This window comes from Choloepus didactylus, chromosome 18 (genome assembly GCF_015220235.1).
Source record: "Choloepus didactylus isolate mChoDid1 chromosome 18, mChoDid1.pri, whole genome shotgun sequence".
NCBI lineage: Eukaryota > Metazoa > Chordata > Mammalia > Pilosa > Megalonychidae > Choloepus > Choloepus didactylus.
The window spans coordinates 70563289-70580691 of NC_051324.1; the positions used below are offsets into that span (position 1 = coordinate 70563289).

General features: G+C 35.9%; 1 protein-coding gene across 3 annotated transcripts in view; it reads right to left on the reverse strand.

Annotated features, from left to right (window-relative positions):
- Positions 1-17403, reverse strand: part of RNF157 (ring finger protein 157) — a 117354-nt gene that overhangs the window by 77542 nt on the left and 22409 nt on the right. For 2 of the 3 annotated variants that reach the window (XM_037809311.1, XM_037809312.1), the window contains exon 2: positions 2656-2774. In XM_037809311.1, the coding sequence (XP_037665239.1) occupies positions 2656-2774 (119 nt within the window). Of the gene's footprint in view, positions 1-2655; positions 2775-4122; positions 4228-17403 lie in introns of those variants that run through there. The other variant, XM_037809313.1, reaches the window with a different exon arrangement.

The following is a 17403-nucleotide window of genomic DNA, read 5'->3' on the forward strand; positions in this document are numbered from 1 at the left end:
TTAAATTGCACTTGGAAAGTTATCACTTCTATGACTATGTTATACTCTAAAATAAAAAATACGATTAAATAAAAAAAAAGAAAGAAGTGAAGTGTTCATCCATGCTACAACATAGTAGAGCTTGAAGAGCTTGAAGACACCATGTTGAGTGAAATAAGCCAGACACAAAAGGACAAATATTGTATGATTTCTCTTAAATGAAATACTTAGAACAAGCAAATTCATAGAGATAGAAAACAGAATAGTAGTTACCAGGAGTGGGGGGAGAATGGGGAATTATTGCTTAAGGTATGAGTTTCTGTTTGGAATGATGAAAATATTCTGGAAATAGAAGTGAAAGGTACACTTTATGTCACAGAATAGTTCCCTAAAAAATGGTTAAAATGGCTTTTATGTTTGTGCTGGTTTGGATATATTATGCCCCCCAAAACACCATGTTCTTTGATGTAATCTTGTGGGGGCAGACGTTATTAGTGTTGATTAGATTCTAAGTCTTTGGGTTTTTCCATGGAGATGCAACTCACCCAACTGTAGGTGATAACTCTGATTAGATAATTTCCATGGAGGTGTGGCCCTGTCCATTCAGCATGGGCCTTGATTAGTTCACTGGAGTCCTATATAAGCTCAGACAGAAGGAGCAAGCTTGCTACAACCAAGAGGGACACTTTGAAGAATGCACAGAAGCTGAAAGAGTAGCTGCAGACAGTTTAAAGATGGCTGTTGAAAGCAGACTCTTGCTCTGGAGAAGCTAAGAGAGGACAAACACCCCAAGAGCAACTGAGAGTGACATTTTGAAGAGGTGCTGTGGCCTAGAGAGGAACGTCTTGGGAGAAAGCCATTTTGAAACCAGAACTTGGAGCAGATGCTAGCCACGTGCCTTCCCAGCTAACAGAGGTTTTCTGGACGCCACTGGCCATCCTCCAGTGAAGGTAGTTCATGTATTACCTTGGACACTTTATGGCCTTAAGACTATAACTGTGTAACCAAATAAACCCCCTTTATAAAAGCCAATCCATTTCTAGTGTTTTGCATTCCGGCAGCATTAGCAAACTGGAACAAAGTTATTTTTATATTTTACACAATTTAGAAAATGAAAAAAAAAAAAATCTGATGGAAAAAAAATCAAAGCTCAAAATGGAACATCATCACCAAATTGATCTTCCCCAAAAAGCACAATTTCCCCAGGTCACTCATTTACCTAAAAATCTTAAATATTCCCCACAGCCTACAATAGAGGGTCAAAAACCTGTCAAGGCCACCAGGAATAAAGTCCCACCTACTTTTCCAATCTTGATTTTTTTTTTTTACCTTTAGAAAATGTCCAGTCCTGCCAGACTGGTTTCCTTACTGTTACAGGGAAGAACAAACCATGCTGATTTCAACTTTGTATCCCCAGTGCTTAACAAGGTGCCTGGCACACAGTAGGCTGCTCAGTAAATCTTTGCCAATTCCACAAAAACCTAAATGCCTTCAGGCCTTTACTTTCAGTGCCTCACTCCTGGAAAGTCACTTTCCCCCATCTGTCCAAAGCTGATCACTCCTCCCAGCTCCGCTCCACACCTGCTTTTCCCACCTCTCCCCAGCACCAGCACTGCAGCCAGTCACATTTCCTATCCCCTACTCCTATGCCCAATCCCTTCAGAATTCCTTCTGATCTTGTAATGTCATTTAAATGTTTCCTGCCTAGATGTTTTGTCTGCCCAACTAAACTGGGAGTTTCTTGAGGAAGGCAGTATATTTCGAGGCAGTGAGAAGCAGTGGAAAGATTACCAATGTGTAGCCAGATAGATTAGTTATGTGACTTGGGGCACATTTTATATACAACACTTGGAAAAGTTACTGAAACACTGTATGCACTTCATAAATGTTAGCTATTATTATAATTATTCATCTTCCTGACCCTTAGTCCTCTCATTAATAAAATGGGAGTGATAACAGATCCTCTGTGGGGCAGGTCTCCCTTAGGATTAGGAATAATGGATGAGAAGTCTCCAGGCCCTTCCTTAGCACACAGTGGCCGCTCAACAGCCACACGGCAGACATTATTACAAAGCTTCATGCTGGGTGCAGAGAAGGTGCTCAATAAAAGTGTGTGGGATCAGTTGAACAAACAGCTGAGAGGTAAGTATTCTACTAGCAACTCAGACATCAAAGGAAACTTTTTAAATTATTCATTCTAAAAATATTTATTAAGGGCTTATTATTATGTTCCAGGCTTTGTTCTAGATGCTGGGATACAGCAGTAAAAATAATCCCTGACCTATGAAATTTACATTCTAAAGGGAAAAACAGATAATAAATAGAGGAAGAGACAAATAAAAACTTACTTGGCATTAAGTGCTATGAAGAAGGAAAACAAAGCAAGATAAGGGCTGGCGGGTTTAGGAAAGGTTTCCCTGAGGAGGTAACATTCGGGCAGAGATCTGAATCCTCAGGAAGGCTTAATTTTGTGAGACTCCTCCTAACCCTCAGGCCGAGTCTAGTGCATGAGGACCCAGTGTGACCAAAGAGGCTGTGGTCTGAACTGCTAAGGTCCCTCTCAACTCAGACCAAGCTGCGAACACTGCTGAACAAGAAACTGCAACCTTATTTTTATCAGAATGTTTGAACTGGCCACTTAAGCTCCACATGGAAGTAAACTGATGACAACCATACCACTACTGGTCTATTTCCGAGAAAGTTCAGATCGCTGTTCTCTCCAAACAGGTAACCTTCAGGATGAGTTGAATCAAACTTCTCTCCGCCCATGATGAAGTGGCTGGCAAAATAGCTACCTAGAGAGGGACAAACAGCAAAAATCAAACAAACAGAAACCAGCCAGACTGAACTAAGAAAAAAAGCTGATTTTTAAAAATTTCAACCTTCAAAGAAATAATTAGAGCAATTTCTAACCCCATGAATCTATTCTTTTCCTGATTTGGGACAATATCACAAAATGAGCAAAACCGTATGTAAAACAGATAGTTGCTTTCCTTTTAACATTCTTTAATTGAATCTTGATCATACTCCATCTATAATACCATCAGCCCAAAGACCAGCAGGCCCCACAATACATTTTAATGAACATATATATTCATTAATATATGAATATATATCATTACATACTAATATATATCAGTATTTTGTTACTGGTTTTTTCTTAAATTTGAAGTAGTTATGACACGTATTTGGGAATCTTAACTATAGATATTAGCATGTATATAAACACACACACATTTCTTTACTTAGATTTTCATAAACCAGCTCACACCTTTACACAGAAGTCTCAGGACCCACCTGTCACTACATCTATACCTCCATAACCCTCCACAATGAAGTCTCTTCACACCTTTACTTGTTACAACATACAAATGATTGTTTCATAGGACAATACAGATGTAAATAATACAGCCATCCCTAACTTTACCTACCAGTCACCGCACAGACCACAGAGTTTAATAAGGGATGGTTTAGTACTATGAAAAGATACACACGGACACACACACATACAGCCTTCCATGACCTCAGCCTCAAATTCATTAACAGCACTAATGGCCAGGGTCGCAGGGACATCAGTCACCACAGGACCCCTTTTCCCAGGAGGCAGGCATATTTTCAACAATAAAATGAAATTTTATTTATTTATAATAAGATGAAATTAGTGGTTAGGGGTCAAAATGCCCATCAACTTCATCTAGGCAGACCAAGGATCTATGCCAGGATGTGACGGTGCCAATAAGTCATGAAGGGAGACAGGTAACACTGCGAATTCCATGTGGGAAGACATTTCTACTTTTGTGATTAAACAAATGCCTCTTACCCCAAATTTCTACAATCCCATTCTCCCATAAAGGTAAGCTGTCCAAAAAGAAGGACTCAAACCATAATATAATACACTCATATACCTCCAATTATCAAATTAATATAAAGAACTTTCAAAAAGGCAAATATCTAGTTTATGTGTTATACAACTTTTGATTTAGCGCAAACTCAAGAAAACAGGATCCAGCACTTTCAGCCTGGAAAAAGCAATAGGAAGGAAGACAGAAAAGAAAATTCTAACAGAAAAACATTTTTGGATATTTTATATATGGAGCTTTAATCTAGAAAAATCTATTTAAAAATGTGGACAAAATCACTCACCACAGAGTGAGGAAATTCTTGAATTAAACAACAAGCAGGAAAACAGATTATGTGAGAGTAACAGCAGCCAAAATCAAAGCAATCACTGAGGAACTCTTGAAAGTTACCCATCGAAACTTACAAACAGAAAGACCAGTCATCTGTAGGGAAACAACAGTGCAAATTGTCACTTAGAAAGTTTAATTATCAATTATGTATGTCTAGCATTTGCTAGCCCTATTTTCCAACTGCATGATTTATAGAGAGGGTAGGTGCCTAATTGCCTTAAATAGAAGCAGCAGTCTCAAATAATTTAACAGTCATCTAACGTTGAACCTTCATAAAAGATATTTTCTATACACTGGGGATTATATATTTATTATGCATTAGGTGAAATTAGAAATGCTAAAGATTTTTCCATTGATGGATGGCTTGCCTAAATCATGAGTAAAGAATGGAGAGATGCAGGTTTGGTGTCAGGAGTTGACAGGATGAGTTCAGTGTGGAACACAATGAGTTTCCAGCACCTGTGGGAAGGCAGGTGAGGGATATGAGGGCAGGGAAAGCCACAGATTATTGGCACACAGGTGATAGTAACTGAGCTCAGCAGGAGAACAACACTCATGACTTGGGGGCTAAAGGGTTATAGAAGCTGACAGGTTCTATTGGAAATGTCCTTTTTTCCATAATATTAAAAGAAATGATCAAGAACGCTGTGTAGAGTTAATTATAATTTTGCCTTGCATTAAAAAATCAAGAGCACAGTTAAACAAAAATCTAGAATTAGTCTCAATAAATCACAGATAAAGGATTTTTCATTTCAGTAGAAGACTCAATGCAAACAGCTGATCTCCCTTGGTGCACTTAAAATACAGATATAACATTTATAAAAATTCAATGTAGGCAACTTTTCAGAAAACAGACTGAATAAAGTATTGGAGACAGCTGTATACTTGTAACTGGAAATGACCGCCTAGGTGACACAGAAGTGTTCCGACCTGAACCTCTACTCAATCACTAGAGTAATAATTCTTTGACACTGTTCATTTCTAAACTTTTGGCTATTAAATGGGAGATTCTTTAAAAGCAGGACTGCATATATCAAAATAAAATAAGCTTCTAAAACCCTCATCAGTTAAAATAAATTTAAGACAACCAAAATTTTACTTTTTTCTTTCTTTGAAATGGACCCCTCTAACAATATGTCCTCACACTAATGCAAAAGAGCAAATTAACCACTTGCAGACTGAATAAAGCTTTTGTCTATTTGTTCAGGCTTTCTAGAGGGTCAAACTAGGACACAGTTAGGTACAGATACCACAGCAAGAGATACTAACACCAAACATAAATAATCCCCAGAAAAGAAGCGTTTTTGTCAACTTGAACACATATATTTTACTTTTTAACAGCATGAACAGTACTCCCAAAATCAGAGGTAGTGGGGAAAAAAGAACGCTGCTCAAACACTTTATTGCCTATTATCACTAGTAAACAAAAAGAAGGTTTTCCATTATCCATTAGCTGTAATTGCTTAACCAGAACACCCATTCAGAATTCTCTGCAGCTTTAAGAAGACACATCATATACAGATCTCCAAAATTATATTTAAAACATAAGGAATGGCTCAGAATGACCAACACTAAGACAAGTTCAGTTAAACTATTGAACTTGAAAGAAAAAAGGCATCCAGGCAACATGGGAAAAATCACAATGTCCTCAGACTTTTCAATAGAAACATTTTATGCCTGAAGACAACAGAGAAACAAAAGATACTCAAGGAAAGCAAATTCCTGAGCTCATCCTGAGGGGTCTACCAGAGAATGAGCTTCAGACCCAACACGACTGATTGAGACCCCACCACATAGACTAGTGGAGAACATTACCTGGAACTAAATAGAACAGTAAATTGAGCTAAGACTAAATGATGATCACAGGGGAAAGCACATAGTTTAATGACATTGTTCTGACAATGGAAATACAGTGCAACTCAAAAATGAGATAAGAATGAGGGAGCACAGAAACAAACAGAATAAGTTTGCTGACTGACTACAGGTATTAAGTGGGAGTAAAAGGATTTACTCCAAATCAAGTGCTGGAGAAGAGAAGAGGTGAATGAAGATATGACTAGCTATTACAATATGTCCATGGAAAGAAACTAATCGACATTAATTAAAAAAAGGAACTAACAGTAGTATAAAAGATTAAACAAAGATTATCATTAGGAAAAACACAACCTTTCCTAAAAAACAAAAAGTATACTTCCAAAAAAAGAGCAAACAAAACATACTGCATAGTGAAACACTATATAAAATTATATGTGTATATTTATCTACATATAAATATAACAAAGCATATGACCAAACCTAAGCTAAGCTTATCAATGATATCAATAAATATAAACGGGCTTAACTTATAGTATGCTGCCATGTGTGTAAAGAAGATTGGGTATGATATATACACACATTCACGAATTTTTTAAAAAAATATAAAGAAAAAACATAATTTAAAAAAATGGTTACCTAAAGGGGAAGGAAGGAAACAAGCTAGAAGGCTAGATTTCTTTGAATATGCATTGCTGTGTATAGTTAGCACTGGAACCATACAAACGTTTTACATAATCATAAAATTAAAATTTGTAATAATTCCTAAAAAAAGTAAAATAGCATAATCACACAGAAAGAAACAATTCCAAATTACTAAAATTGCAATATATATATATATAACAAATTGTTTACAGTCATCATATTATTTAGAATTGGTATTATCATTATGAGAATATTATATAAAGCAAACAAGTAATTATGTGACATTTAAATTTCATCATTCTTGGTGTCACTGAGAATCAGAGATTCTCACCTGGGAGAAAGTTAAAGAAAGCTGAGGTTAAGAAAAAACCATGTAGTCCTGAATTTGAATTAGAAATATCAATAAAAACTCATGATGGATTTTATCTTTACAATCAAACAATACTTCCTCGTTCTGGGTGAAAAGACATAGAAACAACGACCAATGGAGTGGCAGTGCACGCCTCTAGCACCAGACCGTGGTCTCCAAGTGCCATTTCCCACTAAAAGGAGACAGGGCTCTTTGAATGACGCATTCCAGGTATGGGGCAGGAAATGTACAAGATGAGCCCCGAACATCATGTCGTACCAGGTAACAAGGAAGCTAGCAATGACTTTTTATCGATGACTTTTAAGTCAAAGGGACTTAAGAACCAACTTGAAAAGGTTCCCACTGACCAAAATGGGACACATGCAGCTTCAGCCAGGATAATAATTTCAAGGATTGAAATACATTAAGTGTGTCTAGGTCCATGGTTCATAATATTTCAAAAAAGAAAAAAGTGGTTACCATGGGATGATGCTAGTGCACCAATTCATTATTTTGAAGACTGGCAAATAAAGGGAAAGTATCAAGCACTTATCTTGCCTTCCCTGTAAGAACAGTACCTCTGGGTGAATGACCAATTAATCAATGAGGACAGTTTCTCTTTACAGAAATATTCCAGCTAATAAACAAAGAAGGAATGATAGAATATCATTGTTTTACAACTCTTAATAAATGAATCATCAATCACCAAAAACAAAAGCCAAAAAAAAGACAATCAGACATGTGCCTACTGATATAGAACACAACAAAGTAGTCTTGCCAAATTAATTAATTGACAAACTAATTAAATTTGAAGAAGATGAATTTGATCAAGTTGTGGGATCCAACAACCAATTTATAGGAAATACAGAGAAGAGAAGAACATGATGAATGACAGCTCACAGACGAAATCAGCAAACTTCAGACTGAAAAACTACACCAGACAAATGACCTGGTTTCCTCAACAAATACACAGCAGGTGAGAATGACGGTGTTGCAACAGAAAACCCAAAGTACAGACTTCATTTTAACCAAACCTTTTTTTTTTTTGCAACATATTTTATAGTATGCAGTCAGCAAAGGCCAGAGCTTTCCTGGCCCCAGAGGTTGCCCATGCTCCTTCAACGGTTCTTCTAAAATAACTGTAAAAAATAAAATACAATGAAATAACAAACATTACTCTCATATGGATTCATAGTAGCATTATTCACAATAGCCAAGAGGTGGAAACAACCCAGATGTCCATCAACAGATGAATGGATAAACAAAATGTGGTTCTATCCATACAATGGAAAATTATATATCCATTAAAAGGAATGAAGTTCTGATACGCACTACAGTGTTGACGAACCTGGAAAACATTATGCTAAGTAAAAGAATCCAGACACAACATATGATTCCATTTATATGAAACACTCAGAATATGGAAATTCATCAATATAGAGAACAAATTGGTGGTTGCACGGGTGGGGGTGGGATGTGGAGGAATGAGCAATAATGGCTTAATGGGTATGAGGATTTATTTTGCGGTGCTGAAAACATTTTGGAACTAGATGGAGTATGTAGTTGCACAACACTGTAAATGTCTAAATGTCACTGAACTGTTCACTTTAAAATGATTGATTTTGTCATGTGAATTTCACTTCAAATAAAAAATCATGGGTAGGAGGAATCTAGCATAAGTCAGATTATGTTGTGGTCACTTGAATTTTAGCTCGATTTTCAAGCACTATTATAAGCAAGAAACAGAATTTTGCCAAAATTATCTCTCTTAAATATCACCTGTAAGACAGGTTTTCTTGTGTCCACTTTTCAGCTGAGGAAACAAAGATTAGGAAAAGTTCAGTGACTTGCACAAAGTCCCACAGTTAAGAAATAGCAGATGCAAGGTTTGAACCCAGGTCTGGCCACCTCCAAATCCCTTGCCATAAACTATACAGCATCTGAGAGAGGAAATAACAGTGTGAGAGGGAGAAAATGGAAATCAACACCCTCTCTATCTCTATACATACACACACACTCACACACACTGTGGAAGAGAAGCCAAGTGTTTGGAGTCCTTTATAACATGAACATTATCTGACTTTTCCTTTCCCTGCACTGTAATAGGAAAAAGAAGGACAATGCATTTAATGATAGACTGTTCAACCACATAAAGCTAAGGGTTTTTTTCTTTCTGGCCAAAGCAAACAGGAATTGTAAATTGAAGACACTGTAGTCTCAAGAATTTTTTTGAGTTTTGTTATCCACATCAGTTTTAAATATTTTGTTTTACAAGTCTAATGGAAGAAAAAATAAATTCAGTAAGTTTAGTGTATACCTTCTCTGTCCAAAAAAAATATATGTACAATGAAAACAAGATAAAATACATGGAATGCACTGCCTGACTTCTTATTTTCTCAAAGGCAAAAGACCTCCGGACCCACATAAAAAATCTGGAACATGCAACTGTTTTCACCACATACACAATTATTGCACAACTTTCCAAAGCACCACCAGAAAGAAATAATTACAATAACATAAGGCAAAACCTGATACTAACTCTGAATCTCAGTAAGATAGATTATGAAAATCAATTAAATATTTATGAAATAAACAATTCCAATTTCTGGAAACCACACAGGTTTCTCTCAAGGTCCTAACATGTTGACCAAGACATGGAAGCACACCTCTGCTTTGTTCCACATGGCCAAGATGCCAGTGTGGAACCTGACCACACATAATTGTTGTTTTAAGATCTTACTAAAAGCACTTTGTATAAATGCCCGTTGTTGGAGAAACTATTTTACGAAATCTATCAATGGAATTCTATGCAACCATCAAAAATGTAGATATAATTCTACATTTATTGATGTGGAAAGATGTCAAAGGCATTTACTGAGAAAAAAAAATTCAAGTTACAAATGAGCAGGTACAGTATTCCCATTTAAGTAATAGCATATGAGTATATATGACTAGAGAGTTAATTAACAGTCACCAAAATGTTAACAGTGGTGTCCTTTGTGTAGTGGGATTTTACGGTCATTTTTACTGTCATCTTTTTGGGTTTTTTTTTTTTCCTTATTGCTTTAGTTTTTACAATGAATTCTTACAGTTTTTTGAGGTGAAATTTACATGACACAATCATTTTAAAATACAGTTAGTGGCATATCTATTGTTTTTAGAATCAGGAGAAAAATAAAATTCCTTTCATGAAGAAAATCTTAAAGATTTGGCATACTACTCCAAAAAAATTTAACACCTCTTTATAAAAAACATTTTTTAAAAAGCTAAAATTTAATAAATAAATTATCTTATTTGATTTCAGGGAGGTAACACCACCATGTTTTTCTAACCAAGGTGAAGAAAACCCTAATTCCAAAATCAACCCAACTACACCAACATCAATAATAATTAGAAATCAAAATGTCATTTCATTAGGATTTAACAAATTATGGCTATTGACTCATTATATAGATATTTCTTTTTAGTTTCTAGTGTATTAGAATAGCTAGAAGGAAACATCAGAAATTGCTGAGCTGTAATCCAGTAGCCCTGATCTTTGATAATGATTGTATAGGTATATAGCAAAAAAAAAAAAAAAAAAAAGAAAGAAAAGTCGGTTTCCCATGTTTGTATAGATCTACTTCTGGATGTTTTACTTTGTTCCACTGATCTATATATCTATCTCTGACAATACTACACTGTCTTAGGTAACCTACCTTTATGGTATGTCTTAAAATTGGGTAGAGTATAATACTAGAAGTCAGTAAGTCGGGTATGCATAAGGGGTATGGAATGTTTGGGGCTTTCTTTTTTCTTTTTATTTCTTTTTCCAGAGTAATGCAAATGTTCTAAAATTGATCATGGTGTTGAATGCACAACTATATGATGATACTGTGAACCACTGATTGCATACTTTGGATGGATTGTATGGGTTGTGAATATATCTCAATAAAATTACATTTAAAAAAATGTCATTTCAAAATGTCAGGTATTTATTTATAAACCAAAAATATAAGAGTTGCCATATAGCCAATAAAGTCAGTTTATGTAAACAGCTTATCCAGACAATTCAAGACCTGACTCTCTCACCCTCACTCTTCCCATCACTAAAAAAAAAAAAAAAAAAGTCCATCCACTGTTTCTTTCCCAAAATTAATCAGATTTGGCATCTGCATCATCTTAAATGAACAAGACTGTCACCAACTTGCCTTAGATGTCTTTAGCTACAGTTTTAGGCTATTAAATTTGATACCTGTTCAATTCCACTAATTTTAGCTAAATTTCTTTGTGGTACAACATTTAAGAAGCTAAAGGGAACCAGAAATACAAGAGCTGAAAAATTCTCAGCAACAGAAGCTATAAAAGGGGTCTGGAATAAGTTGAACTGAATGTCAAAGAACAGATAGAGATTAAAGCCAGCCAACAAGGAAACCCTAGGTAAAAGAGTGAAAACAAGCTCCAGGATAAACTACTCAAGAAAATCAGATGCCCATACAGCGAAAAATCATGAGCCATACTAGGAAACCTGAAAATGTGGACAAAGGAACAAGCTAACACTTCAACTGAAATACAGGAGTTGAAACAACAAATTAAAGATGTTCAAACAAATCTTCTAAATCAAATCAACGAGCTGGAGGAAAACGTGACAAAAGAGATGAAGGATATAAAGAAGACACTGGGTGAAGAATTTGTAAGCTTGAAAAAACATGACAATTTATGGGAATGAAAGGCACAAGAGATGAAAAACATAATGGAGACATACAACAGCAGACTTGAAGAGGGAGAAGAAAGGATCAGTGAACTAGGAGACAGGATATCTGAAATCATACACACAAAAGAACAGATAGGGAAAAGAATGGAAAAATACAAGCAGGGTCTCAGGGAACTGAGTGACAACACGAAGCCAAGGAATATAGGTGTTATGGGTGTCCCAGAAGGAGAAGAGAAGGGAAAGGGGATAGAAAGAATGATGGGGGGGGGGGGGGAGAATGATGGAGGAAATAATCACTGAAAATTTCCCAACTCTTATGAAAGACACAAAATTACAGATTCAAGAAGTGCAGTGTAACCCAAACAGAAAAGAACCGAATAGACCTACTCCAAGATACTTACTTATCAGTTTATCCAATGTCAAAGACAAAGAGAGAACTCTGATAACATCAAGAGAAAAGCAATCCACCACATACAAGGGAAGCTCAGTAAGACTATGTATGGATTTGTCCACAGAAACCATGGAGGTGAGAAGGCAGTGGTATGATATATTTAAAATACTGAAAGACTAAAATTGCCAACCAAGAATTCTATATCCGGCAAAACTGTCCTTCTAAAATGAAGGAAAGTTTGAAATATTTTCAGAAAAACAGATACTGAGAGAGTTTGTAAATAAGAGACCTGCTCTACAAGAAATACTGAAGGGAGTACTACAGGATGACAGGAAAAAATAGGAGAAACAGGTTTGGAGAAGAGTATAGAAATGGAGACTACCAGGAATGGTAAAAGGAGAGAAAGGAAAAAATAAGATATGACATATAAAATCCAAAAGACAAAATGGCTGAAGAAAGTACTGCCCTTACAGTAATAACATTAAATGTGAATGGATTAAACTCGCCAATAAGACACAGACTGGCAGAATGGTTTAGAAAACAGGACCCATCTATATGCTGTTTACAAGACTCACTTTAGACACAAGGAAAAAAATAGTTTGAAAGTGAAAGGTTGGAAAAAGATATTTCAGTCAAACAACAACCAGAAAAGAACAGGGATAGCTATATTAGTAGCAGACAAATTAGACTTCAAATTTAATACAATTAAAAGAGACAAAGAAGGACACTATATATTCATAAAAGGGATACTAAAAAAAAAAAGCTGTGGGCATCACACTGGCTATGAGTACTGGTCCTCCAGTCAGTGCTGTTCAATAAAAAATACAATGCAAACCACAAATGCAAGCCACACATGTAACTGTAAATTTTCTAACAGTTGCATCTTCAAGTGAAAAGAAACAGGCAAAATTTATTTAATTTAAATATATTTTATTTTACCCACTATATCCAAAATACCATCTTTCAAATGTAAACAATATTTTAAAAATTATTAAAGAGCTATTTATAGTCTTTTTTTTTTGGGTACTGAGTCTTCAAATCCTGGCTCATCTTTTCTACTTAGAGTACATCTCTGTTTGGACCAGCTACACTTCAAATGCTCTGCAGCCATGTGTGGCCAGTGGCCACCAGATTGGACCATGGAGCTCCAGACACTGCTCCTTAACACCCAACTTTATCTCAGCCACTAGCAACACCTTTTGGCTCTACAAGAAACTCGTGGCAGTCCCAAGGGAACCTGTATCATGCTGAGGGAACCCTGTCCTATCAGTAGCAGCTTTTGAACCAAGGGCCCCAATACAATAAATTGATTTCAACTGTCCATAAAGAAAAATACAATTATTTGTTCCTTATCATGTGAACACAAAGAAAAATCTCATTTAGAATTCACTATCTTAAATAATTTATCCAATAATTTGGAATTTATGCTTTTGGAGCATATTCCTAATGCCACAGTGTAGTTAAATATTGGTCTAATTTATGTCTGCCCCAACAAGAAATGCTGACATTTGCCACCAACCACCATGAAATAAAGGATAATTAAACCAATTTCCCATTTTTCCACAACTCTAAATTGATGGGCACCTTACATGTTAACAAGCAAAAATTCTAATTTTAAAGCAAATTTTCTTCTCAATCTGAAACTACTGAAATAGACCTGACTGCAGAAATAGGGGTTAGGATAAAAATAACTGTTTAGGCCTCTAAGTAACAGTAATTTATGTACTGTCACAGCATAATTCCAAACCAAAAATTGTAAACTTTTTGAAGCCATGGAAACTTAATATTTTATTTTTAAAAAATCATGAACCTCTAAAATGTTGAGCAAACAATAGTTTTGATAATATGTGTATAGCAAGTTATAAAGCAAAATATACTTTGGATTTTAGCCACTATCTCATGCTAATAGGGAATTTTTATTGCAGGGCCTGTAATCAGTCTCCTCTATTTTTGTGTGTTTTTTCTTATTGAGGTCATAGTAAAATAAATAAATATCCTATCTATAAGGGAAAAATACTAATCTTGAACTATTTACTTTTGGAACTAATAGACTTATATGCTCTATTGTTGCAGAAAATGGAATTGTATTTAAAAATAACTTCATACAAAGTTAAAATACATGAAAATTGGCTATGGGAATCAGGTTTTCATACATTTGAAAAATCTTGATCTACATGACATTTCAACAACATACTTTAAACTTCAGTCCACAAAACAAAAAGAAAGTAACAAACTCTTTTTTTTCAAGCTTCCTTTGTTGTTCGTGTTTTCATTTTTAAATTTGCATATTATATCCTCTTTGTAATAAAAAAAAAAGGAAACCATAAATCCAGGTGTGTAATTTTAAAAATGATAATCCTCCAACTCCTAATCCATGAGAGGTAACTCCACTATTTACAGATTGGTTCGTGGTCCTCTAGATTTTTCTATACATATATATACAAACACATACAGGTTTCCTATTTTGTCTTTTTATTTTTAAAATCAAATGGGATATTACATATATTGATCTACAAGCTGCTTTTTTCCATCTAATGTACTGTGGCATCTTTCCATGTCTGTAGCTATGGATCAACCTCTTTGTTTTTAATGACTGCATGATAATAATAACCTTTTATGCAGTGCTTACTCTGTACCAGCACTGCACTAAAAAGCACCGCATGGATTATTCCTCACAACAATCCTACAAGATAGGGGTTAATATGCTTTTTATTTTACAGAAGAGGAAATTAATGCACAGAGAGGTTGAGAAATTTGTCCAAGGTCACAGATCTAATAAGAGGCAGTGTCAAGTCCCAAAATCCAGTTATTTTTATTCCGGAGCCTGTGCATAATCTTAGCTATTACACGATATTCCCACTGAATACCCTGATTTAATTAACCACTTCCTTACTGATAAACATAAAACATTCCCTACTCTTTCTAGATTATGTTGCCTTTTTTTTTTTTTTTTTTTTTTTTTTTTTGCTGCTTGACTGTTTTACTAACACCATTTACTGAAGATGCCACTTCCCCCCACTAATTTGAAATTCTTTTTTTATCAGGCCAACTATACCTAGATTTGGACTTTCTATTCTATTCTGAACCAGTACAGTATAGCTTTTTTAAGATTAAAATGTATTTTTAAACTGTGATACTGAAATTTATGTATTTCTTTATCAACATAATAAGATACAGAAGAAAGGAAAGCAGTGATGAAGGTAAATGATAATTTGAGGTATCTGTGACAACTGTGATTTGTGATTTCCATAGATAAAACAATATAGTTTGTTGTTTTTTTTAAAAAAACAATACAGTTTTAAAGCCGTAGCTTTACAGTATTTAGAGCAAGGCACACAACAATGGACCCAAACCCTTCCCACATTCTCAAGTTCCAAACACAACACCCTGCCCTTCTTTCTTTAGCATGCTTCCAATCCTTCTACTTTGTAGGGCTCCTTCAACACCCTTCTTCTCCACTGTGAAAATTTCAGCACCTTAAATGTTCCCTATATTTCCATCCATACCTTCTTCCGGTCTCAAAGAGGTATTCCTTCTTTCCCCATTCCAAGGTTAACTTCACCGGAGTTCTCATTCCCACCTGCCTCCACCTTTGAGACCTTATCAGGAATCATCCTTCTTTCTCAATACTTCAATTCCTCCTTCTCCACTGGCTTCTTACTTGCCTCATTCTACACATTCTGGTCTCCTCAACTTAAAAAACAAATACAAAGAAGTTCCCTCCGCATGCCCTAGTATCCACCCACTCACCCACTCATTCCTCCTCTGTCTCCTCCCACCCCACATCCAACAGTTCCTGAATCTTTACCATGATTTCTATCACTCTATTGAAATGGTTCTCTGCAACACCAAGCCAACAGTCTTTTCTCACATTTCATTCAACACTCATTCCTGAGGCTCTCTTTGTCCCCTGGCTTCCAAAACCCCAGACAGCCCTGATTCTCTTCCTATCTCTCAGACCATGGCTATTCCTTCTACTACACTTTCCACTCCCCACCCACCCACCCATAAACCAAGGAGGTCTCCAAAAGCTTAGTCTTCTCTTCTTTCTACATTTTCTCTCATTCCCTCTCTCTCTCCCTCACAGAATCCAAGCAAAGGCTTTGACTTAAGACAGCGCTGGATTTGATCCTGATGTTGCCATCTACCAGCTCCGTGACCTAGGACAAACTTCAGATGACAAAACTTTTTGAGTTTTGGTTTCTTTAATTGTAGAATGGTAATAATACCTCTTTCAAAGGACTGGTTTTGGGATCAAATAACATGTGTGAAGCAGCTGGCTAGACCCAGTGGGCAATTAATAACTGTTGGTTTCTCTTTTCCCATACTGGACTCCCAAACCTGATCTTTCTTCTGAGGTTCAGACCAAATCTTTAACCATCTGCCAAATCTCTTCATCTGGATATTCCATCTCTGCCTCAAATTCAATGAATAACCTTTCCTTCTGGAAAGAGGTGGAATAAAGAGCATTTTAGCTTAAGAACTGGCACCAGAACTCCTTTTAGAGAAGGCACTCTTTTGGGGACATATCTCAGTGAGCTACTTAGAATGAAGTGATGAATCAAGGATATGGGTGCTTTTGCAGCTTCTTAATGGAAATGCTTTGTAATTTGTTTTTCTCCTGAAAGGGAAGAGTGAAAAGAAGAAGGGAAAAATGGAGAGGTAAGAGGAAGAAGACACTAAGACAGGAAAAGGCTAGAATTGGTGAGCCAAAGAGACAGTAAAACTCCCCAGCTGAAGTACACTTTAAGAGTAATGATGTTTATTATTCATTTGGGGTTGTTTGCATTTCTGCAAGTGTGAACCCAATTCCATCATCTCCACAAATCTTTGGTAAAATCTACACTTCAAATAGTCTACGTGAATGGAATTTTTTGGAGAGAGTGAAGAATGGGCTGATATCACATCTGCTGTAGGGTAAAGGCAGTAAGCTGGAGCCCATAAGCCAAGACAGTCATGAGAACATTAGTCCCTTGGGAATTTACAGAAATCTTGGAAGGGGCATTGGAATTCCACATTCCATGGTTTTAGGGAATGGTTGGGTTTCTGTCTAATTTGCCTGGATCTTAAAGAGCAGTAAAGCCCCAGGCGACATTTGGAATTCATTTCCAAAGCATTTTCTGCTTTAGATTCCCGATTTCTCTTAATAGTGCCACACTTCTCTCAACACCCAGACTAAAAATGTCATAGTCATCAAAGTAACAAAAACAATAAAAATGTATTCTGTGCAAAGCATCCCCATCAAGACCCTAAGCCCTTTCCAAGTTTGATTACAGTAGGTTATCAAGTAATAGTTTCCTAGCAAATCTCTCTTAGAACAATACTTGGTGTCTTTCAATTTTGG